Source organism: Cucurbita moschata, unplaced genomic scaffold (genome assembly GCF_002738365.1).
Source record: "Cucurbita moschata cultivar Rifu unplaced genomic scaffold, Cmos_1.0 Cmo_Scf00015, whole genome shotgun sequence".
NCBI classification, from domain to species: domain Eukaryota; kingdom Viridiplantae; phylum Streptophyta; class Magnoliopsida; order Cucurbitales; family Cucurbitaceae; genus Cucurbita; species Cucurbita moschata.
In genome coordinates this window covers 3,161,610-3,186,667 of record NW_019268531.1, presented here as the reverse complement: position 1 = coordinate 3,186,667, position 25,058 = coordinate 3,161,610, and the positions used below count along the sequence as shown (strand labels likewise).

Genomic DNA, 25,058 nt, shown 5'->3' with positions numbered 1-25,058 from the left:
CAGAGATAGATAAATACGACGCATAAACAAATACTAAAATTATAATATTATTCTCAAACTCCTCGAATCCTACCTCTCCTCCCACTCTCCCACTTTCCTTTTATTTATCGAACGCCATCCAAACCAGATGCCTCCGGTTCTTGCCTTCCTCCCATTTCCATCTCTCTTTCTTCTCCGACGATGGACCAAAAGAACCACCCCCGCCATCATCCATCTCACGGTGGCACTCACAGGTACGTCCTACATCTCTCTCATCCTTTCTCTCTGCTTTGGCCGCCATGGCTGTCTGTGAACCAAGCTGATGCAAAACATATTGAAAGGAAACACAGATCTTGAAGCTCCTGCCTTTATGTGCAGTTTCTTGATGGGTTGAGTTCTGGGTTTGTTTGTTTCTTAGAAGTTTCACTCTCTTTCTCTCTGTTTTCTGCATTTTGATTGTGTTTTGAAGAGGAGCTTTGATCTTTTAGGGGGAAAATTGGCTTCCTATGCCTAATCTAACTTGTAATCATGGTTTTCTGGTGGCCTGGCCTGGCTGATAATCATGGTTTCAGTGCCTTTTTTGGGGGTAGGATTTGATGTCTTGTCTATCTCTTAGAAATTTAGATATTTTATCGATTGGATGTTTGGGATTTTTTCTTCTATTTATAGTTCTTGATCCTTACAAAAGCCCTGATCAGATTAAAAGAAACGACAAAATCATTATCTAAGGGCTTCTTCAATTTCCAAGATAAGGAATAAACATAGAACTTTAGATCAGCGCTAAAATACTATGCAATGAAACTTGTCATTATTGTAATTAAACCGACCTCAATGGACGTACTAAGAAAAATTCAAATTCTTGCAGCTTCTCTGACTTTCAACCATGGGATACCGAAAGCTTTGATGTAAAGAAGAAAAGAAAACTACTGTTTGAGCAACTAAGTTTACCCACACCTAAGCTACCATGTTGGGGTCCAAGTTCAAGTTCAATTAGCTTTCCCTATGGAGAAGATAGCTTCAAGTTCAACAAAAAACGCCCAAAAGAAGGAGAAAGCAGCCTTACAAAAATGGCAACAGAAGGAAAGGATATGTCCACAGAAGAGGTTCGAATACAGGGTGAGAAAGATGGTATCAAAGATAAGTTGGACCTAAACTATGGCCATGAGGAAGATCTATTGGAATTTGGAAGCCATGGAAATTCCAGCATTTATGAGCACTATTGCAGTGACAGTACTCAAAATTTGCTCCTCCCCACAGACTCCAATCATGACTTTGTTTTGTCATCTGGGAGATGGAGCATAGACCCAGGTATTGAAATTCTCAGTTCATCTTTGCATGTTATGTAACGATTTAAACGAAGTAAGAGGCAAAGTTCAATGATGGAATTAAGATTTAAACCAGAGATCAAAACGGTTCAAGAGATGACATCAGGGATCATAGGATTTCTTTTTTTTTTTTTTTTCGTTTCTTTTTTCACAAAATTTGTGATGTTGGGTGAGTTTTATATTTTTTCCATACACAAATTAGATCTGAATCATTCAAATATGCAGAGGCAGAGTCCAAGATTATCACACCAACCATTGATCAAGAGTTTGAGCAGTACTTTTCTGGGATTTTGCCATCCCTGGATCCCTGATGTTTAACATCTTGAATCTCTAAATCCACTTTCAATGAATTTGAAGTGTGCGTGTGCGTTTGCTTGTTCTTTAAGATGAAAGAATTTCAGCAAGTGTAATACAATTCAATTCAAGTGATGTGTGCAAATGAGATTCTACCGAACTGGTTTATGCAATCCAATTATTTGGTCTAACAGTTCCAAACTAATTCTCACTCACAACACATATATTGAAGTTTTGCCTACAAGAAATCAAGTACTAAATCTATGCCATATAAAGAACAAAAAACCGCCAAATTTCACGGACGGAGGATCCAAATGACGGAAGAAATAAACGAATCAATCCAACAGATAAAATTTCAAATATGTTGTAAATTTGACGAATCGAATACCGTGATGCATCTAAACACAAGCTTCCCATCGTGATGAAGGCGGCATGGAAAACAAAGCATCGAGATCGGGAGGGTGGAAATAACCACTCGTCGGTGGAGGCTGCTTCCGGCCAGTGACCGCTTTCTTCTTCGGCGGTGGCGGGCATTTGGATGCCGCCGGAATTCTAAAAGCGCAGTTCCTCGGCGTCAGACATTCGTTGCCGTTCGTAACGGATCTCGCATCGGTCTTCTCCATTTCCGGCGGCGAAATTTCCAATGTGCAAGGCCGTAATCTTCTCTGGTTGAAGAAGACGGGAATCGCGAAAGTACGAAAACGGGAAGGGAAGGTCTTTGGAGGGTTTTTACGTAAAGTGCGTTTGAAATTTCAGAAATTTTAAACATTTCGTGGGAAATTGAACTGCGGGTTGCATTTGTCCTTTCGCTTACCCCAAAAGTTTCATTTTAAAATTTCAGGGTTTAAATATTCTCATTATAAAAATATAAATAAATAAAATCTTTAATAACCTTAAAGACAATAAATATATCCTTAAATTATAGTGACACAATTATGAGCATTGTTTATTTTTTATAATGTCTCAACAAATTGTCTTTTTTCTATTAAAATAAATAAATTAATGTTAAATTACAAGTTTACCCTCTAAATTTTCAAGTTTACGTTTAAAAATGCCTTATAATTTTTTATTTTTTATTTAATAATAGAGTTACTATATTTAAAATTTTCTAGAATTAATATAATAATATAATTTTTCACAATTAAGTCTACAAGTCTTAATAAATATGGAATAGGTTGATAATATATTATTATAAAATTAGAAGTTTAAATTCTCTTCAAATTCCGACCGCCACTCGTGGCATACGTGTGGAGCCCATGCACCTGACGCACCGACATCTCGATCCGCTCAATTATGGGCCCATGGACTTGCGGCCCAAATTCATAGAAGCCCAATAAGGCTTTAAAGGGTACACTTTGTATTCCATATCTTGCCCATGTAAAAATAGAATTAAAAGTACGATTGCCGGTCATTATCTTAAAAACTACACTAATTTCAAATTTTATGAACCAAAATTTAAATAATATATATAATTATTATTTTGAGTAGAATAATAATACGTGTAGTTAGCCATGAACACACCCCTTTTCATTGATCGATTTAGTGCTCTCGAGAACAAAGGATAGACCATACGTCATTTTAAATTTGAAATAAATTTTTTAACTCAAATGATAACAAAAACAACGATAAATTGTCATATATGTGATAATTGAAAGTGACCCGAGTAATTATAACATGTCGTCGGGTCTTTCTATCGCTCCCCCTTTCGAATTTTGTTTTTTTCAAACACCAAATTCATATGGAACAGCTAAATTTATATTTTGTCCTTCTCCCCAAGAATGGTTGGCATGGACGAGGGGATCACGCTTCTTCTTTTTGTTTGGATCTAGAAGGATCCGACACGGGTCATGGTCAGGTGTCGGATCCAAAGCAGGACGGGGACATCTCGGAGCCGCTCCATCCTTCCCACACGAGATCCTCGAGTAAAATGTGGGGCCCCTATACACGTGTCTTGCAGATACCTTTGACTTTTTGACACTGAAACCCAAACCTGGTTGCTTTGGGGGTACCGTGGCTAAGGCTCGAAGCCTGACAATTGGTCAAACCGCCGGTCCGGTTTGTAGGGTCGGGTGGGTTTTATGTCGTGTGTACAAAGTCAAAGCCACAAACAGACAAACCTTCGCTCACTTTGAAGTAAACCAATCAGACAGACACCCATGGTAGGGTTACGTTATGCAACTGCGCTGTAGTAGACAACCCTCCATTTTTTCTTTTTCATTTTTTATATTTACATGGTAAAAAATAAATAATAACCATCACTCAAAAATTTCAACTTTATTTGAATAACTCCCGATTTGGTCAATGTGAAGCCGTCAACCTCACAATTTTAAAATGTATATGATAGGGAGAGTTTTTCACACTCGTGTAAATAATATTTCGTTCTCCTAAGATGTACTCTTTTAGAGACCTACATCTTTATTTGTACACCGCCCGATGTATAAGTATGATACTATTTGTAATAGTTCAAGCTTATCAATAGTAAATATGTCAGTTTTGATCCGTAACATATTGTTATTAACCTTGCGATTTTAAAATGTGTTTGTTAGGAAAAGATTTTCATATTCTTATAAATAATATTTCGTTTCCAACTTCGATCACCGTAAAATCTCACATTTAGTAAACTTTTTACTTTAAACATGCTATATAAGTCATGGCAGTTTATTATTACCTTATATTTCAATAAAACATTTTAAATTTACATTTGTTTGAAGAAATGAATAAATAAAAAAGAAAAATTTGTGGGTTTAATGTCATTAATTAAATTACTAATTAACTTGGTCAGATTTCAAATTTTGATAGAAATAGATTCATAAATTTGACTTTTTATTATTATTTTTTTTTTTTTGGATTTTAATTTTGTATTTAATACCTTTTAAGAAATTCATAGCTTCATAATATCCAAAAATAAAAGTTCATATGTTATTAGACCAACAAAAAAAAAAATCAAATATAATAAATGCTAATAAGAAACTAGGCTATGAAATTGAAAATTTTATGAAGTTATTACACACATTTTAATGTAAATAATGCAAAATTAAGATTTTAAAGACTAAATTTGATGAAACTTGTTTTAATAAAAGGTTAACAAAAATAAAACATGTTTTTAATTAATAGAATTACTTTCCATATAATTTAGTCAAATAAATTTGTTATTTAAAGTAATATTTTAAAACAAGGTAACATATCTAAACATTTCTAATAAAAGTCTATTTTTTTTAAAGCAGCCACACATTAACAATTTAGTTGTGCTTTAAGCTGATATTAATAATAAAATTATATTGGAAATGTGAAACAATATATCTCGTATATAAAAAAATATTTTTATAAAATTTACCTCGATTATTATTATTATTATTTGTTCAATCTCGATAGCTTTATCGGTATATAATTAAATTTTAGATATAGTTTTACATTTAATATTTCCAATTTAATATTTTGGTGAAATAAAAGTCCATGGTTTTAATTATTTAGTAAATTAAACGTAGATAGTAAAATTTGACATGAGAAAAGCAATAGAGTCGTAAATGAGGTCATAATTAAACGTAGATAGTAAAATTTGACATGAAAAAAAGGAATAGAGTCGTAAATGAGGCCATATTCTATTTCTTTATTCAAATAATTACAAACAATCTTGAATTGTGTGATAATAGATTTGGATGATGTCAAATTAAAAATAATATATTAATTTGAATATTTCAAATTCTTAGGTCATTAAATGGGTTATTTTAGCATTACTACGCGTCAAAGTTGAAACTTTGTGTATTTGCATATTATACATCTCGGTTATATAAAATAAATTAATTAATCAATTTTGACATTAATAGTAGATTAATTACATGCTAAAAGTTTATTTTACTTTGTTAAACCTTAAGTATCTCTCATGTTTTAATGAATAATTTACTTATAATTTAATTATAAATTAAAGTCACTTTTAGTCCAGTGAAAAGGTGAGAAACTCATGGTTCAAATTTCAGAATCAACTTAAATAATTAGTCATCTTATACATAAATTCATAATTCACCAAGAAAATTACCATTATTTTTTAAAATATAAAAATAAAAATAAAATGATACATAGTAAAAGTATTGTTGGTAGACTGAATTATAAAAAATAAGAAGTAAAAAAAAAAAAAATAGTTATTTCCCCAAAATATTACAGTATTATACAATAAAGACGTATGAGGTAAGTTGTAGGCTTTGCCATATGGGGCATTTTTGTAAAAAAGTGGAATTTACTGCCCTTTATGTGATTATTTTCAATCTTTTTCTGGTAGCTAATTTCACGCTATTTACAATATTGTTGATTTGATTTTTCTATTTTATAGAAAAACTCTCATAAATAATAGAGGTAGATCTCCATCAATGAAAAGCCTAAAACAAGGAATTTAAATATTATTTATTTTTAATGTTAATTTTCATATTATACACTCACCATCATTTGTTATCAATCTAAATCTTATAAATCCAACATAAAATTCATATATATATAATTTGATTTATTAATTAATATATTTTGTTTAGTGGTTGACTCTTGCATTAGTTGAAGACGGGGGAGGGGTTCATGGGTCAGGTAGGGTTTGGTCCACCTTAATTCATCCATCACATCAAAAAAACAAAATAACCAGACAATACAAACAAGCTCAAAATAAATTATTATTATTTTTTTCTATGGTTCTATGCCTTCTCCCCATTAAATGCACACATTAATTTTATTATAACCTAAGGTCACATATGCATAAAAACAAATAAAAGTGGAGAAGGTCAACTGTGACTAGACCTAAACTTGTTTTTTAAATCTTTTTCGTATAAGGGTAGAGTTGTCATTTCACATATACATACATCGGATTTTGAATATTCGAACGCTCCTATTATAATTTTTAATTTTATAAGAGCATAATTTCAAATTTTTGAAAAGTCAAATGTACAAAATAATTTAATATTATTTATTTTTTTAATCATAGTGAAATTAGTATAAAAAAAGTCAAATTGAAGATGCCAACGACGGACGTAAAAGCCTCTCCGCATATCCTGAATTCCCATCTACTCCACTTTATCCTCTGTTTTTCTTCTTCCACATGGAGTCGCTGGCAGCCATTCCCTGGTCGGATATTTACAACACCGTCTCCGATGACCATCTACTCAGCCTCACTGACCTTCTCCACCACGACGACGACAACGACAACGACACAGCTGCCTCTCCGCTCTTCCTCGTCCCCCAAGTCGCCAACAGCGATCCAGCGACCATGTTCCCTGTCCCTGGTAGTACGGCTTACTTCGGACCGACAATTGGGGCTGTGGAGAACGCGCTCTCCATTACCCCCAGATCAAGAAACCTGCAGTCAAGCACGCACATTCCTCGTACTACTGCTGGGTAAGTGATATTCAAATGCAGGACCAGGAGTGTCTGTTTTATGTGGATTCAGATCAATTTAATTCGTGGGGTTTTGTTTTAATGGCAGGTCTTCAATTCGGGAGAGAGTGACGGTGAATAATGTTGAACATAAATATAGCATCAGAATCAAGAGCTGTGATGGAAATTCTTTGGCTGATGATGGATATAAGTGGCGCAAGTATGGTCAGAAGTCTATCAAGAACAGCCCCAATCCTAGGTAATTTTTCTCACTTAGTTTCTCATATTTTGATGAATTACCCGATATTCCATATTAATTAGAGAGGTAAATGAAGTATTTTTTTGTAAATTCTTCGACCCATTTTAAAAATGGTGAGACTTGTTAGTTAAACACGACTCTCCAAAATGGTATGATATTGTCAACTTTGAGCATAAGCTCTCGTGACTTTACTTTGGGTGTCTCTAAAAGGCCTCGTACCAATTAAGAGAGTATTATTTATTTATAAATCCATGATCATTCCCTAAATTAACAGACATGGGACTTCCATCATCGACTTACATGATTGAGCTGATATCACCTGAAACGTTCCAATTTTTAAAATATTGAGAAAAGAAAATTTAAATTGTTTATTGAGCTTTTTAAGGACAATTTTGACCCTCAAATTACGTCACTTTTCTTCCTTCAAAGTTCAATAGAAAATGCTTTTTATTTATTTATTTAAGAATGAGAGTCAAATGGGAGTGGAGAAGATGAAGAAACATGTCATAAATAAAAATGAATAAACAATTTTGGGTCGTAAGAATAATATAATGTTTTTCTACTTAACACACCCACTTTAATCAATGATGCAACTAAATCAATGTCATTAACTTCCCAAACCACTCTCTTATCTACCATTATTTTGCTTTAATTAACCACAAAATTACCCTTCTTAATCCATTAATTACTACAAATTAAGAAATTAAGCCTCTTTTGCTGGTGACCTTTATGAAACAACCCCTCTTAAGTTTTTTATTAATTAATTAATTAATTAATTCTCTTTGTTTTTGTAGGAGCTATTATAGGTGCTCGAATCCAAGATGCAGTGCGAAGAAGCAAGTAGAAAGGTCCATAGAAGATCCAGACACGTTCGTCATTACCTACGAGGGCCTCCACCTCCACTTTGCTTACCCATTCTTCCTAATGGGCCAAAGCCCACAAGACCAATCTCCAACCAAGAAGCCCAAGATGTTCGGCCCAGATATGGAAGCCCATAAAATGCCAACTTTCATTACTCCAGGCCCATTACTACCAGACAACCCAAAAGAAGCAACTGGGCCACAAGGCTTGCTCGAGGATGTGGTCCCGTGGATGATCCGAAATCCATCAACCAATCACAACACTCTTTCAAATTCGTCCTTCTGTTCATCCTACCGTTCGCCTCCAATGTCTCCTCCATCGCCGTCCACGTGTCCTACCTTTGCACCTTCCTACTTTTCATATTTTTGGGAAATATAAAAGATATATATATATATATATGATATAAATATATAATTATAATAATATAAATTTGTATTCAACGGGTTATTGAAAGCCATTGAAACGTACTCATCTTTTTTCTTTTTCTTTTATAATTTAGTTGTCTTTGATCTTTCATTATACTTATAAAATACCTAAATTATTTTTCTAAATAATCATTGGAAGTCCCGTTGGATTAGCGATGATATTTCAACAAAAGATCACAAAAATAAAGTGTAAGATCTCACATCGGTTAAACAGTAGAATGAAACATGTTTTTATTGATGTGTTTTAAAACCGCGAGACTGACAATAAAATGTAATAGGTCAAAGTAAACAATATCTGCTAATACTGGACTTTGATCGTTATATGCTATTATCACATCACTTTTTTTTAAGAGTATTTATTTGTATTTATTTAATGTTTGTAATACAACAAGCATAATTGTAACGACACAGATCCATCATTAGCAGATATTGTCTTCTTTGGGCTTTCCCTTTCGGGCTTCCCCTCATGGCTTTAAAACGCGTCTTCTCGCTGTTCCCTAATGGTAGATATGAGTCGTTACAAATGGTATTAGAGTTAGACACCGGGCGATATGCCAACCTTCTCGCTGTTAGACACGAGGCGGTGCGTCAGTAAGAACACTGGCTCCAAAGGGGGGTGGATTTGGGGGCGGTCCCACGTCGATTGGAGGAAGGAAAGAGTGCCAGCGAGAACACTAGGCTCCGAAGGGGGGTGGATTGTGATGTCCCACATTGGTTGGAGAGGAGAACAAACCACCATTTATAAGGGTGTGAAAACCTTCCTCTAGCATATGCATTTAAAGTTTTGAGGGAAAGCCCGAAAGGAAAAACCCAATCTAAAAAGAATAATATATATGGTTGGATCAAGTTGGATGATATTTATTTGATTTGACCTAGCAAAGCTACCAATAATTGTTGAAAATAATGACGTGGATATAAATATTTGATTTTATAGCCTTATGATGGAGAAGCTTAACAAAATTGGAGGTGTATTAATATATGTCAATTTAAGTATACTAGATATCAACACTTAATACATAACTTATAAATTGATGTGACTGTTTATGTATAAAAATTAAAAAAAAAAAAGTATACATTATATTATTTACAATTATATAGAATATAGAAAAATTATTGCCATTTATTTAATTTAATTAAAATTATTTATATAATTAATTTTTATAAAAAATAATTGAACTATAATTCTCTCATTCTTCCGTGCTCTGCTTCCGGAAAGAGCTTTACATGTCGTAACCAGAGGCACCCAGAGAAATCCAGTCCATGTTAGCGTTCTCAGTTTCGATCCATGGCTATGCTAACACGTGTCCCATTAGTCTACACCAAACCGAAGGCTACACTATTTCCACCAGCACTGGCATTTCATCAATGTCATAAATGTTGTTTCGTACCCAATTCTACTTCAATCCCATCTCTATCACTTCACATCGTTGCCTCTTCCATTTCCCCGACCTTCCACAAGGGTTTCAGAAGGCGCCGATTCGGTTCTCTTTCGGTGGTTGCAATGGCGGATTCTGGTCTCAGCACCGTCCTCGTCACTGGAGCTGGTGGCAGAACCGGTAGCGCTGCTGTTTTCTCTTTGGTTCTTTTTGGCTTGCGTGTGTAATATAGTTGATTTAGCGTGTTCTTGGATGCTGAGAGAATTTTAGGGAAATTTAAGACAGAATGAGTAGTGGGGAATTTTTATATTCTTAGGATTTGGTTTTTGATTTATAAATTGGTGCCTCTGACTTAATCCCTTTGCACATGGGAGTCTGGGACGTTCGATATTAATATTTAACCATCTCATATTACAGGATAACGATGCTGCTAGGGCAATCGGCCTCTATTTCTATATCAGTATCTTTTTCTTATCTGGGCAGCTTTTTGTAGAATATCTAATTGGTTTGCCTGTCCCCAAACATTGGACTTACAAATTGGTTCCAAACATGACATAAATGGGTGGTGGGAGTTCTCAAGTTTCGCCATAGTACTTTTGATGGATGATGTTGCTAAGCTTTCTATTCCATAGGGTCGATATATCCTTCACAGATAGGACTTTCAAGCCCTTGATATCCTCTAATTGTGATAGAATTTACTGTACAAATAGTGAAGATGAGAGAAAGAGTTTGGATAATCCTCCTTCTCCGTATGGGTCGTTTGTTTGGTGAGTATCCAAGTGTCCCAATACTTCTGTATTCAAGATCGTGAGATCTTGGAGAGGGGAACGAAGCATTATTTATAAGGGTGTGGAAACTTTTCCCTAGCAGACGCGTTTTAAAAACCTTGAGGGGAAGTTCGTAAGAAAAACCCAAAGAAGACAATATTTGCTAACGGTGGACTTGGGCTGTAACAAATGGTATCAGAGCTAGACATTGAGCGGTATGCCTGTGAGGATCTGCGCCCCGAAGGGGGTGGATTGTGAGATCTCACATTGGTTGGAGACAGAAACGAGTGTTAGCAAGAACGCTGGGCTCCGAAGGGGTGGATTGTGAGATCCCACGTCGGTTAAAGAGGAGAATGAAGAATTCTTTATAAGGGTATGAAAACCAAAAACCTTGAGGGGAAATCGATTAGAGAGGGGAAATCGATTAAACACCTTGTGGGGAAGCTTGGAAGAAGCTTGGAAGGGAAAAATAGCTGTGGGTGTGGCCTGTAAACCACATAATCTTAAGACATCCTCATACACAAAGTGTGCAAAACAAACATAGTTGTACTGAATATTCCGGGACATTCTTATAAATTGTTTATCAGAACAAACATTAAAATGCTATCCATAATTCCAGGCAGGTTCCAGTTATGTAGCTTTTCAGAAAGAACAAACGGATGGACAAATTCTTAACATGGTTTTATTGGACCTTTTTGGCAGGTCAACTAGTTTACAAGAAATTGAAGGAGAGGTCAGATCAGTACATTGCAAGAGGTTTGGTCAGAACTGAAGAGAGCAAGCAGAGTATCGGTTCAGCGGATGATCTTTTCGTTGGCGACATAAGGGTTGCAGATAGCCTTGGTCCTGCAATTCAAGGCATTGATGCACTCATCATTCTTACCAGTGCCGTGCCGAAAATGAAGCCGGGGTTTGATCCTACCAAAGGTGGCAGGCCTGAGTTTTACTTCGAAGATGGAGCATATCCTGAACAGGTAGGTACCTGAACTTTCCTTTTCTTGATTACTTATCTTTTTATGTATTTCACTCTCTGATGGAAGTTAGCCATTAGGTTGATTGGATTGGGCAGAAGAATCAGATTGATGCTGGTGAGTGATGAAATTGCTCCTTTCTTCTTGTGCTTCTGTTTTCACAAGCTTAAAACGCTATAATGATTCAAAACAGCCAAGGCTGCGGGAGTTAAACAGATAGTTTTGGTCGGCTCTATGGGTGGAACCAATATCAACCATCCCTTGAACAGTTTGGGTAATGGGAACATATTGGTTAGTATCTCTTCACAATTTTTTTTGAAACTGAGCTTGTCCTTCTCCCAAAAATGAGTATCAAAATCTGTTTATTACACAATAGGTTTGGAAAAGGAAGGCTGAGCAGTATTTGGCTGATTCCGGTGTTCCATATACCATTATAAGGTACGTCTTTGATTGCATTTCATATTCATCTTCATCCTGAAGAGTTCTGTGTCTTCGCTCAAATCACGAACACTTGTGATTCTCATAAACTGCTTTGTTTAGTCTTCACATTTAGTTGGAAATATTGTAACTAGATTAAGCATGATCAAAGCGTTTATGTGAGATCCCACGTCGGTGGGAGAGGGGAGTGAAACATTCATTATGAGGGTGTGAAAACCTCTCCTTAGCAGACACGTTTTAAAACCTTGAGAGGAAACCTAGAAGGGAAAGCCCAAAAATGACAATATTTGTTAGTAATGGGCTTGAACTGTTACAAATGGTATCAGAGTCAGTCATCGGGCAATGTGCCAGTGAGGACACTAGGCCCCCAAGGGGATGGATGGTGAGATCCCACATCGGTTGGTGTTAGTGAGGACACTAGGCTCCCAAGGAGGGTGGATTGTGAGATCCCACATCAGTGTCAGTTACCGGCCGGTGTGTCAGTGAGGACGCTAGGTGTCACGGTCATGCATGTCCAAGGCATGTTGTCAATGACCGCATGACAGATATCTCGGTCTTGCTTGTCCAGGACGTGTTGTTCATGGTTGCATGCCCGTTCCAAACCCCTTTTACATGCTTTCATCCTAGATAGTTCTTTACCATTTCATATTGGGTCAGTATGAGGGTGTATGACCGTTCACCAAAATCGTGTCTACACGTGCAAGGACTAAAATGTGACTAGTTGTCAACTTCTCCCTACCCGATAGTTATATGCAGTAAGCCGTTGTTGTTGCCTTTTGCTTACATTTCCATATAACACCAATTTCAATCTCTCAAGTCTTGCTTTCAAAACTCTCTTTCGAAATCTTTCTGCCCCCGTTTTCTAAAACTTTCTTCTTGAACCGGGGCTATAGGCTCGAGCATACGTCGCTTGGCCCTAGGCGACACGAGAATGAATAAGCGTAGCTCACTCATTGCTGAGAGGTGAGTGCCGCACAATTGCAAGTCCGCTACCATCAAAGTGCGATTGTGAGATCCCATATCGGTTGGTGTCAGACACTAGGCCCCCAAGGGGTGAGATCCCATATCGACTGGAGAGGGGAACGAAACATTCCTTATAAGAATGTAAAAACCTCTCCCTAACAGTCACATTTTAAAACTTTGAAGGGCAATTTATTAGAACTCGAAGATGTTCAAAGTCTATTATTATATCCCATACATCCTGATCCGGAATGATTTAATAAATGGCTTACAAATTTATCTAGTTTCATGGATGTCACCATATTGTTTCCTCATCAATCTAAGCTTTCTTTCCTTATCAGTCCGTAGTTAGTCCCTACAAGTAAATGCCTTCAACCTGTGAATTTACCGAATCGGAGTACGCTTTCTCAGGGCTGGAGGTCTGCAGGACAAGGATGGCGGGATCCGAGAACTATTAGTCGGGAAGGACGATGAACTTCTTCAAACAGAGACAAGAACCATTGCCAGGGCGGACGTTGCAGAAGTCTGCCTTCAGGTACTTGTCGTCTACATGTCCTCTTCATGATCGAACACTACTTAAGGACAGTGGATCATCTTTTGTTTCCTGTTTAGCATTTAATCCCAGCTGTGAACTCATCATGAACAGGCCCTGCAATTTGAGGAGGCCAAATTCAAGGCCTTTGATCTAGCCTCAAAGCCTGAGGGAGTAGGCACGCCAACCAAGGATTTCAAGGCCTTGTTCTCTCAAGTGACTACGAGTTTCTGATTGGGTACAGTTTGTGCCTGAACTCAATCGTATGTTAAGCCTATTAGAGATTTTATAATTCATTAAATGTATTAGAGATTTTTTAAAAGGATATTCGGAACAAGAAGTTAAAATTGCACCACTTATCTAAGTTTGAGACTGTCATTCGATGAATTTAAAAGTATAGGGTTAAAATTGTTACAACATAACAAATTAATAATTATAATTAATTCGGTTAATCTACACAACACCCTTGTTAGTGTTTATAATTATTATTAGCTTGATTTATTTAAAATAAGCCCAAAATTACTTAAATAAAACTATTATTAAAAAAAAAAAAATCAACCATAGTAGCTGTAAAAGTTATTATGTAATTCTTTATCAATAATCGGAGATAAATAGATAAATAAGTTTTATTTGAAAAAATTGATGATTTAAATCGAATAATTTGTTGAAGTTTAAGCCTTCGATTAAAATAATTATTAGTTTGTGATTTTAATTAAATTTAAAAGTTCTTTATTTTTAATTAAAAAAAAAAAAAAAAGAATAAGATAAACGTTTGGTATCTGAAATTCGAACCAACAGATTTCATCGAATAGTAAACCAAATGCAACATTCCTATCGCGCAGCTTTATCATCAGCTGCGTAACTCGCTCTTCTTCTTCTTCTTCTTCTTCTTCTTCTATCCCCATCTCTTGGTGAAGGAAGAAACCAAATCGATGTCAACTCCAGGCCGATGCCGAACAGCTAGAAATCCATATTCTTCAATTTTGTTAACTACTTGAGCGTTGATTCTCTCTTTCTGCAAACGATTATGGCATTTCGAGCTGTTAACAGTTGCTCAGTCCTCCGCTCTGCTTCGTCCCCGCCTCTCTCTGCCTTCCGATGCTGCCACTTCAATCCAAGGAATCTTCAGTTTCGATGGAGCTCGAAATTAAACTGTAGGTCTCCTGTATTATGGCATAAACACCGAGTTTCTAGGAGTGGTGGAGGTCGATTCTACTCCTTGTACAGTATTGTTGAAAGCGTTGTCGAAGAGCTCGAAGCTCTGCGCCGGCGAAAGAAAGTTTCTGCTACCGCTAAGTACGTTTTTTTTTCCTTCAATTGTTGTATTTTCCTTTTGGCTCTTGTGCTGTGTCAGATAATTTCTAGTTGTTTGTGCATTCAGTTTTTTTCTTTGAACGTACATTCTCCATTTCTTCCCTTATACATTCTAGTATTTCTGCTACTGCTAAGTACTGTTTTATTAAAGCTTGTACAATCATTTGGGTGTTGAGCACCCCCCATTTTCCAATATTGAGCAATAAAAAGTTTATGTATCCAGAATGGGAATGGTGGGCATGAGCAGTGATGATGGTACTGAAGATAAGCTTATGAACCGAACATTGGAAAAGGGACTGCTGCTGGAGTTCAAGAAGGACTCGGAGAGAGTATTACTGGCAGTTGCTCAGAGACCTGATGGGAAAAAAAACTGGATGGTGTTCGATCAGGTTCTAGTAAAAACAACTAGCGCACCATTTTGAATAGGCTACTAGGTTGATTCATGGCTTATTTTGTTTTTTTTTTTAAATAAAAAAAAGTGAAGCAAAGCATTCAGTTCATAACTCTAATTTTCTCTTGGTCCACCACTTTTTCTTTGATAGAATGGTGTCACTTCATCTATTAAGCCACAACAAGTTACATACATTGTTCCAGGTGTTGAAAATTTCGAGCAGACAGAAATTGCAGACTTCATTAAAAAAGCTGAGGATAACTTGGTTTGTTCTTTGCTTGAAAACAAGATCCTATATCATGTGATTGGTGGTGATTCTCAGTCTGATTTGAGCCAATAATTATGAGTGCAGGACCCGTCACTGTTGGAGTTTGCATGGCTTGAGCTTCTAGAACAAAATAAGGCAGTGACTACCGAAGAATTAGCTGAGGTTATGAAATTTTCTGGGTATCCTAGAGCATATGGCAATCGTTCTATCACTGACTATAGCTCCTTCTACAGATGATATTTGGGAGTACAGAACCTCTTGATAGCTACTGTGCACATCTGTTGTTATCAAGAGATGAATTATACTTCACTGTTCTGCAGACAAAAGGTTCGCGATCTTTTTATGGTCCAAGACCTACTGACCAAGTACGCGTTATATTTTAATTCAAAACATTCTTTTATTTAAAGATTATCTAACCGAGCTACTAGATTTTTATGGGGGGCTTTTGTTAGAAATCATGTATCACAATTCTTTTGACTACACCTTCGAGGCTCACAATTTTTTGTTCGATATTTGAGGATTCTCTTGTCATGGCTAAGTTTAAGGGCATGACTCTGATACCATGTTAGAAATCACGGATCTCCACAATGGTATGATATTGTTCACTTTGAGCATAAGCTCTCATGGCTTTACTTTGAGCTTCTCCAAAAGGCCTCATACCAATGGAGATAGTATTCCTCACTTATAAACCCATGATCTTCCACTAAATTAGCCAATGTGGGACTCACTCCCAATAATAATCCTCAACAGCTTTCTGGAATGTACTTGTTCTAAGAATGATTGGAAATTAATAAGTGCTGCTTTAAAAATATAATTGTAATGGATAATATTTGGTAGAAAGTATTTACAGCTTTCTTGAGTTTTTTCTAAGTTTATGTGGTACCAATTTATCAATTCTGAATGATTAAAGATCAACAATTCCAAGGCCATCTCTTATACCTGCTAAAGAGACGTTTTCTATTGTAAAATTTATAATTTTTCTTCCTCTCTCTCCATTTTGCGTGTTGGCAAGACTTTTCCATAGTTCGTCCTGTCCCTTCTGTAGATGTGATATTGTGTAGCTTATCAAAACAAGATAAGATGTATTAGAAGGTGATGAAGGCCATAATCTATTCATGTGTTAAAAGGTGATATATGATCTCAGATAAGTGGATAGCTCCTTCGATTTCCAGAAAATTTCCCTTGGTTTTGCCACTATTGCAACCCATGAGGCTGTGCTTGCAACTCAGGATATTGATTACATTGGGTCAAACGAACCTAAAACCACCAAAACCCAAAACAATGGGCAGACCCCTAAAATTGAAGGTCTCTTGATGTACTTCTGCATGTGTCCTATAACTAAATCTAATGTTCTCATTCCTCGTTGGTATTCTGTGCTTTTGCTCTATCTTGGTGTTACTCTCTGCTTGTAAAGCTCCATCACATTATTGTTTACCATTACCTAACCTCATCTATGTTCTTGACATGATGGTGGTGCAGTAGAACAGATCCATAATTAGATAATAATGCCCGAAGTCCAATCCCTGTGTAGTTTCATCCCTCATAGCAGAGCCATCAGTCAATGCGCTTAATTAGAATTTTATGATAGTTCAACTATTTTTGTACTCTTTTTTTTACCCTTAGTTTGATTGAAGCTTTTTATTGGTGATAAATATGTTCTTAGTTGCATTAATGAATCTTCTTCATCCTTTTTTGCATCTCACTCTTTTTCTCATCTGTCTTACATTAAATAATCTGTCACATGACAAATATTTGTGCTGATGACATTGTCTATCACAGCATCCGTTAATGATTCAGTGTCTTTTTAGTCTAAAATATTTTCTAATTCTTTGTTTGAAAGCCAGGTTGAAGAACTTCAACGTAAAAAGCTTGCAAAGGAGGCAGCTGAGAAAGAACTACAAGAGTTTGTAGAATTATTGAAATCTGCTAAGGCAATGCCTTCGAAGTCCAAACCACCTAAATCATCCTGGGCAGCTGAAGAGAAAACCAGACACAAGATTGAGTCACTTGAATCTTATGCTATTGATGCTTGCAAGGATGATGAACAGAGGAAAACAGCTGGGATGGTAACTCTTTAATGTGATTTGCTTGATGACTGAAAAGTACATTTTTATCATCCATCGCCCTTACTATGTTTGATAATCTCTTCTTTAGATTCTCAAGGCTATGGGACTGGTGAGAACAACATCATCAGCAGTAAATCTTCTCATAGATATAGGGTATTTCCCTCGGCATGTTAATCTTGATCTTCAGAAGTTCAACATTCGGACATATCATTCAGATGAGATTATAGCAGCTGCGGAATCACTTTTACTGGGGGCATCAGATCCCGATGAGGTAGCGTCAAGTTCCATCACTGATTTTGTTATGTGTGAGAACAACAAATATAATAAGAAGTTATGTATGCATATTATCATTTGAGATTCTCCCTTGCTTCCCTGCCTGTTACATTATAGATCCTTATAAATTTGTCAACAGTTATTTCCATCCAGGACTTGTAAAATCTTCATTAGTAGTTCATGATTTACTGCTACTCTATATTTCATATGTTGCCTCTGACGTGTGCTATATGCCTCTTTGTTTAGGTTGACAGGAAGAATCTCACACATCTTAAGGTTTATGCCATTGATGTTGATGAAGCGGATGAGGTGATAATTTTAAAATTAAAATTATATCCTATTCAAGCTGTTGTTTCCCTTTCTTTTATAACTCAATTATAATTTATTTTGTATTTTTCATTTAGTTATAGTCTATTCACTCTGAATTTGTGATGATTTTGAATTTCTATTTTTGTATAATTCTTTCATGAAATTTTGAGAGACTTCCATCTCACGTTCTTATCATCCAATATTTTAGCTTGATGATGCATTGAGTGCAACAAGATTGTCAGATGGTCGAATTAAAATATGGATTCATGTTGCTGATCCAGCTAGATTTGTTCAACCAGGGAGCATAGTAGACAGGTAATCCTTCTTAAACTTCTTGTGATATTTCGCACCATGCTGACTTTCTTTTTGTTTATCATTCGTAGGGAGGCCATGGAAAGAGGAACTTCTATATTTCTTCCTACAGCCACATACCCTATGTTTCCAGAGAAACTAGCAATGAATGGAATGAGTTTAAAACAAGGAGAAATTTGCAATGCAGTTACTGTATCTGTTGTCCTTCATTCTGATGGAAGGTAAAGCTTGTTTACGTACTTAGTTGTTTTTATTATGAGACCACTTCACTAAAAAATTTATACTAGGGAAGTCAAAGCTTGTTCTTTCCTTATTATATTTTGATGGAAATCAAAGCTTGTTATTACCGTAATGTATTTTAATATGAGGATACTTTACTAAAAATTTTATATTAGGGACAAATGTCCATGAGGTGAGTGCCATTCCAATTTATTTTAGTTCTGAAAAAAAATAAAATTTTTCTATGGGATTGTATGCTTCTTGGAAGATTTTTTTGGCCATTTCTTTTTTCTATTAGGTTTACAGTTTGTGAAGCTTGTTCTTGATATTATACAACTAGAAGATTTGATGGTTCTGTGTTCATATCATAAAATCATACGTGAAAGTTTTTACTGTTGTTGTTAGCACATTATTGTTCTTTCCTTATCTTAATTGCATTTATCTGTGTACTTTCAATTGTTGTGAGAACTCTTCCTGTCTGTGCTTGTCATTTTTGTTGTTTGAGTTAAAGAGAGTGATGGCGTTCACACTGTAGAATAGAATTGTTGCTTTCTTGAAACTATGACATTCATTAAGATATCTTTACTAAGGAAGCAAACATGGGAACGCTAACACTCTATGAATTAATAGCATTGCAGAATATTCTGTGGAAAACTCAATCATCAAACCAACTTACATGCTGACATATGAAAGTGCGTCGGAGCTGCTTAGTTTGAACTTGGAAGAGGAGGCTGAACTTAAAGTTCTATCTGAGGCTGCAACTTCGCGATTAGCATGGCGAAGGCAACAGGTGGCTTAAAGTATTGAGTAGAATGTTGGTTGTTTATTAATCAGGCTCTGTTAAAAACTGTTTAATTAGAATCACTTTTGGAATTCTTATAGACAAGTTTGATGGGATCTTATTCCTATAAGATCTACTTGCATTAATTTTTTATGTAAGTTATTATCTGCCCTCCATGTTCTGGCGTCATATTATAAAATTTTCAGGGTGCAATCGACATGCCTTCTTTGGAGACACGGATCAAGGTAGCAAATCCAGAAGACCTGGATCCTGAAATCAATCTCTACGTAGAAAACCAAGATAACCCTGCCATGCGACTTGTTTCAGAGATGATGATCCTATGTGGAGAAGTTATAGCCACTTTTGGTTCTCGCAATAACATTCCGTTACCCTACAGAGGACAACCTCAAACAAATATTGATGTATCTGCATTTGCACATCTTCCAGAAGGACCTGTTAGGAGCTCTGCAATAGTTAGAACAATGCGTGCTGCTGAAATTGACTTCAGTAAGCCTATACGCCATGGGATTTTGGGAATTTCTGGTTATGTCCAATTTACATCTCCCATCCGTAGGTATTTGGACCTCGTTGCACATTATCAGGTATTTCTTCTAATTTCCTGTGTCCTGTGGATTTTTATTTTTTAATCAAGCCTGCACTACCCATTTGTCATGGACATTTTTGGATCTCTTACATCCTTTCTTGAGAAAAGATGAGAACATTATTATGCTGTTCATATTGTAATGTGGTAATATATATGTATGTATGTATGTATATTAATGGACCTTATTCGTGATAGACCATTCTGTTGTCTGAAACATTTTCTGGTTCTCTCTTCCCCTCTGCTATCTTAGGGGAACTATTTCTTGAAGCTTGCGGCTTTAGTAGTGTCATCATTTTTAAAGTATTAGTTCTGAATTTACTTGCTCATTACCTCAGGAATTTTAGTTTTAAATTGCCGGTTCACCATCATTGCAACCATACTCGTAACATCATCTTGTTATATTGTGTATGATTTTGGTTGCATAACTAATAATCATTCATTTCAAGACTTTGTAGATGGAGTGTTTATTCTTTTAACTTAGTTTTACTCTTATATTTATTTGTAGGTTAAGGCATTCCTTAGAGGCGACTCTCCTCCGTATTCCCATGGTCAATTGGAAGGGATAGCATCTACTGTAAATATAAATACTAAATTGGCAAAGAGACTCTCAAGCCTCAGTCATCGTTATTGGGTATTAGAGTACTTGAGACGGCAACCAAAAGAAAACAGATATCGAGCGTTGATTCTTAGGTTCATTAAAGATCGAATTGCAGCCCTGCTGTTGGTTGAGGTGAGGATTGATTGATAAAAGCTTTCAGACTGTGATGCAATCCTCATTCTGACTTGGGCTTAAAGAAGAAAAAAGGAAACTCTCTTTTCTCCACGTTTGAATTTGATTTGATCCTCATCTGATTTATTTTCTGTTTCCACTGGTTGTTCGCCTCTTCACATTGTGCTGATTATCGTCGATTGCCGATAACCTCTCCTGGTTGGTGGGTTCGGCCCATGAACCAAAAGATAAACTGCCCCACTTGATGCTTTATAAACATATGACAATATCAAATGCATGCAGAAATGACTTTCTTTTTCCCCAATCATCAGTTTCACTGTTAGATCCATTGCTCAAGCGAAATAGAACTATATATAGTTTTGTCGGTGCAAATAGTCTCTCTAAGTATGAATATCATTACATTTTGTGTCTTGTGCATTCGGAATTTGTAGGTGGGGCTTCAAGCATCTGCATGGGTTTCTCTTGGAGCAGAAATTGGAGATGAAGTACAAGTTCGAGTGGTGGATGCCCATCCACGTGATGATGTTCTTTCTCTGAAGGAGATCATTCAGTAGATATATGAAGTTCTCTGAAGTCAAATGTTTTATGACAAGGTGTCACTCCCTAAACTTTCACGGTTAGTACTCTTCTCCAAATCTGATGCCACTTTTCCTGGAAAAATGAATTAACTCCATTGCAATTTTTGTTTCTCTTTCTGTTTTTAAAAAACCAATTGTTTACTAAAAAGATTTTTTCCAAAGTAGCCCTTGTAAAAAAAACTTATCCAAATTTTAACACAAACTAGTGAAAACTATTTGTTTTGTTTCTAATATTTGACTAAGACATTGTTAATGAAAAGTATTCTTTTTTAAAACATAAGCTAAAAACAAAACATTTATGGACTAAGCTAGATTCAAATCCGATTACTTCTTCTGGATTTTCTTATCCATGCACAATGAATTACTGTTTTAAATTACTTAAAAGAGCTCGAGCTATGATGAAATAAACCAGACATCTCTCAACAACGTTTGCTGCAGGCTTGATACCACGAGAATTCACCAAGAGTTCATTTCGTGAATCTCAACCATATGTCCAGCTATATTGTGGAAATTGTGGTCGTTTTAGAAGGTATGAATTACTTGAAGCCTTCTATACCATGGGGCTATTAGCCGTGCTGCCATTTTTGTATCTTCTAGTTTGTTACACAGTGATTGTTGCTACTAGATCAAGTACGATCACCTTGGTCTTGAGCTAGAGCATTAATCTGTTGAGTAGGTTGTAAATGAATTACATTTGTTGGAGGAAACTGGAAACATCATGGAGCTTTTCGATAGTTCATCACTTTATATTTGATACAAAATGAAAGGACCTTTCAAGCTAATAAAAAGATTGTGGGTCCCTACTTCTGGAAATCAATTGAAATATGGAAAACAAGATGACAGTCGAAAGGTGACAACATTTTCCAAATGGTTGGTACTGCTGATTCAATACTTTCTCGTAATCCCATTCAAAGGTACAAGTGTGGGAATGGTTCATCTTGTCTTCATCTGCTTTAGTATGCAACTTTAAATATCATGATGGGTGTGTTAGGAATCACGACTCTCCACAATGGTATGATATTGTCCACTTTGAGCATAAGCTCTCATGGCTTTGCTTTGGGCTTCCCCAAAAGGCCTCATACCAATGAAGATAGTATTCCTCACTTATAAACCCATGATCTTCCACTAAATTAACCAATGTGGGACACTCCCAATCCCAATAATCCTCAACAATCCTCCCCTCGAACAAAGCACACTATAAGCCTCCCCTGAGGCTTATGGAGCTCTCGAATAGCCTCCCCTTAATTGAGGCTCGACTCCTTCTCTGGAGCCCTCGAACAAAGTACACCATTTGTTCGACACTTTAGTCACTTTTGACTACACCTTCGAGGCTCGCCATTCTTTGTTCGATATTTGAGGATTCTATTGGCATGGTTAGGTTTAGGGCATGGCTCTGATACCATGTTAGGAATCACGACTCTCCACAATGGTATGATATTGTCCACTTTGAGCATAAGCTCTCATGGCTTTGCTTTGGGCTTCCCCAAAAGGCCTCATACCAATGAAGATAGTATTCCTCACTTATAAACCCATGATCTTCCACTAAATTAACCAATGTGGGACACTCCCAATCCCAATAATCCTCAACAATCCTCCCCTCGAACAAAGCACACTATAAGCCTCCCCTGAGGCTTATGGAGCTCTCGAATAGCCTCCCCTTAATTGAGGCTCGACTCCTTCTCTGGAGCCCTCGAACAAAGTACACCATTTGTTCGACACTTTAGTCACTTTTGACTACACCTTCGAGGCTCGCCATTCTTTGTTCGATATTTGAGGATTCTATTGGCATGGTTAGGTTTAGGGCATGGCTCTGATACCATGTTAGGAATCACGACTCTCCACAATGGTATGATATTGTCCACTTTGAGCATAAGCTCTCATGGCTTTGCTTTGGGCTTCCCCAAAAGGCCTCATACCAATTGTTGAGGATTATTGGGATTGGGAGTGTCCCACATTGGTTAATTTAGTGGAAGATCATGGGTTTATAAGTGAGGAATACTATCTTCATTGGTATGAGGCCTTTTGGGGAAGCCCAAAGCAAAGCCATGAGAGCTTATGCTCAAAGTGGACAATATCATACCATTGTGGAGAGTCGTGATTCCTAACATGGTATCAGAGCCATGCCCTAAACCTAACCATGCCAATAGAATCCTCAAATATCGAACAAAGAATGGCGAGCCTCGAAGGTGTAGTCAAAAGTGACTAAAGTGTCGAACAAATGGTGTACTTTGTTCGAGGGCTCCAGAGAAGGAGTCGAGCCTCAATTAAGGGGAGGCTATTCGAGAGCTCCATAAGCCTCAGGGGAGGCTTATAGTGTGCTTTGTTCGAGGGGAGGATTGTTGAGGATTATTGGGATTGGGAGTGTCCCACATTGGTTAATTTAGTGGAAGATCATGGGTTTATAAGTGAGGAATACTATCTTCATTGGTATGAGGCCTTTTGGGGAAGCCCAAAGCAAAGCCATGAGAGCTTATGCTCAAAGTGGACAATATCATACCATTGTGGAGAGTCGTGATTCCTAACAGGGTGTCATAGTTTGATTATAGAATACCTCTATTTGAAGCCCAGCTCTTCTGTCAAATGGTTGAATTATACAAAATAGTCATGAATGTTGGTTTCTATTATGTTTTTTAGAATTTAAAAAGTTTCATTTTTCTCTTCAACTTTCATATTTGTTTTAAGAATATATTTATTTAGTTTTCCTTATTTAAATAAAATGAAAATTGACATTGTAACAATCTATTATGTTTTAATAGTCTATCACATTGTAACAATCTTGAATTTCTGTTTGCATTAAATGATAGAGAATAAAAAAAATAAAGTTGGGCAGTGAAGATTTTCTTGACTGTCACGAGACCCATTTGGTTGACAGTTGATAGAGATGAACAGAGTAAGCAATTGAATCGGGTTTCACATGAAACCAGAGCCTGCAAGTAAAAAGGTACCGAGGGTCTGAGCTTTGTAAGTGATCCGACATGACCCATGTGTTATGTTTATGCAAATTTCTTTTTTCTTTTTTCTTTTTTCTTTTTTATTTGTTAGAGACTCTATTTCATAATAAAAACATATTCCTATCCTGGATAATTCTAATCATGTTGGACTTATTTGACTCGTTCTTATAACATAATCGATCGGGAGATGATGTAGTTATCGCTAAGATGAATGTAAAATTACCATGATTTCAAGCTAGTCGATGTACTTGTTTCACTCCACTTACATTTGATCATTTCATTCCGTGCATTAACATGACCTCAAACATAATTAGGACCATGTCTCTCGATTGACAATATATAAAAATGAGGCCAAAAAAATCTATAGAAATGAAATTTTTTACTGAATTCGCAAGAAAATTTATGATCTTTAATGAGGAGGGACTCACAAATTTCTTGTATTCTTAGTTAAATTTAAGAATAATTCTATTGTTTTTCCTAATCGTTGGGCAATTTTTTTAGATTTATCGAAGTCTACTAATTGTTTTTCTAATCGGTGACCATAAACGTAACAAAGATACTGAGAATAAAATAAGGTAAGTTTGTCCAGTAAGACAACTTAATACCAAATGGAAACTATCATCCATGTGCTTTATATTTAGGAAAGTTAATTAAATGTCACAAAATTCAATAAGCATTCCTAAGAATGTTTATTTATAAAGCGCCAACCACCCCCCCCCCCCCCCC

At 36.2% G+C, this 25,058-nt stretch overlaps 4 protein-coding genes across 6 annotated transcripts; all 4 read left to right on the top strand.

Moving 5' to 3' along the window:
• Positions 1-93: 93 nt before the first annotated feature.
• Positions 94-1,803, top strand: LOC111453741 (protein FAR-RED-ELONGATED HYPOCOTYL 1-LIKE-like). Its single transcript, XM_023094962.1, has 3 exons — positions 94-233; positions 845-1,287; positions 1,530-1,803. Exons 1-3 carry the CDS (start codon positions 181-183, stop codon positions 1,613-1,615), a joined length of 582 nt encoding a protein of 193 aa, XP_022950730.1. The 5' UTR covers positions 94-180; the 3' UTR covers positions 1,616-1,803.
• A 4,809-nt stretch (positions 1,804-6,612) lies between these two features.
• Positions 6,613-8,445, top strand: LOC111453483 (probable WRKY transcription factor 49). Its single transcript, XM_023094602.1, has 3 exons — positions 6,613-6,968; positions 7,057-7,206; positions 8,001-8,445. Exons 1-3 carry the CDS (start codon positions 6,673-6,675, stop codon positions 8,443-8,445), a joined length of 891 nt encoding a protein of 296 aa, XP_022950370.1. The 5' UTR covers positions 6,613-6,672.
• Positions 8,446-9,692: 1,247 nt separating this feature from the next.
• Positions 9,693-13,914, top strand: LOC111453737 (uncharacterized protein At5g02240-like). 2 transcript variants are annotated; one of them, XM_023094957.1, is made up of 7 exons: positions 9,693-10,048; positions 11,338-11,609; positions 11,687-11,723; positions 11,800-11,897; positions 11,983-12,044; positions 13,416-13,539; positions 13,617-13,754. In XM_023094957.1, exons 1-7 carry the CDS (start codon positions 9,778-9,780, stop codon positions 13,644-13,646), a joined length of 894 nt encoding a protein of 297 aa, XP_022950725.1. In that variant the 5' UTR covers positions 9,693-9,777; the 3' UTR covers positions 13,647-13,754. The 2 variants fall into 2 exon arrangements, with proteins under 2 accessions (XP_022950725.1, XP_022950724.1); XM_023094956.1 differs by having other exon boundaries at positions 9,694-10,048; positions 13,651-13,914.
• Positions 13,915-14,328: 414 nt separating this feature from the next.
• LOC111453733 (ribonuclease II, chloroplastic/mitochondrial-like) lies at positions 14,329-24,397 on the top strand. Of its 2 annotated transcripts, XM_023094951.1 has the most exons (16): positions 14,329-14,832; positions 15,074-15,239; positions 15,393-15,506; positions 15,594-15,671; positions 15,743-15,874; positions 17,354-17,575; positions 17,664-17,846; positions 18,095-18,157; positions 18,366-18,472; positions 18,541-18,690; positions 19,319-19,478; positions 19,676-20,071; positions 20,579-20,803; positions 21,235-21,419; positions 21,820-21,910; positions 24,186-24,397. In XM_023094951.1, the coding sequence occupies exons 1-14, from the start codon at positions 14,564-14,566 to the stop codon at positions 21,355-21,357; spliced, it is 2,388 nt and encodes a 795-aa protein (XP_022950719.1). In that variant the 5' UTR covers positions 14,329-14,563; the 3' UTR covers positions 21,358-21,419; positions 21,820-21,910; positions 24,186-24,397. The 2 variants fall into 2 exon arrangements, with proteins under 2 accessions (XP_022950719.1, XP_022950718.1); XM_023094950.1 differs by lacking the exon at positions 24,186-24,397 and having other exon boundaries at positions 21,820-22,194.
• The last annotated feature ends 661 nt before the right edge of the window (positions 24,398-25,058 follow it).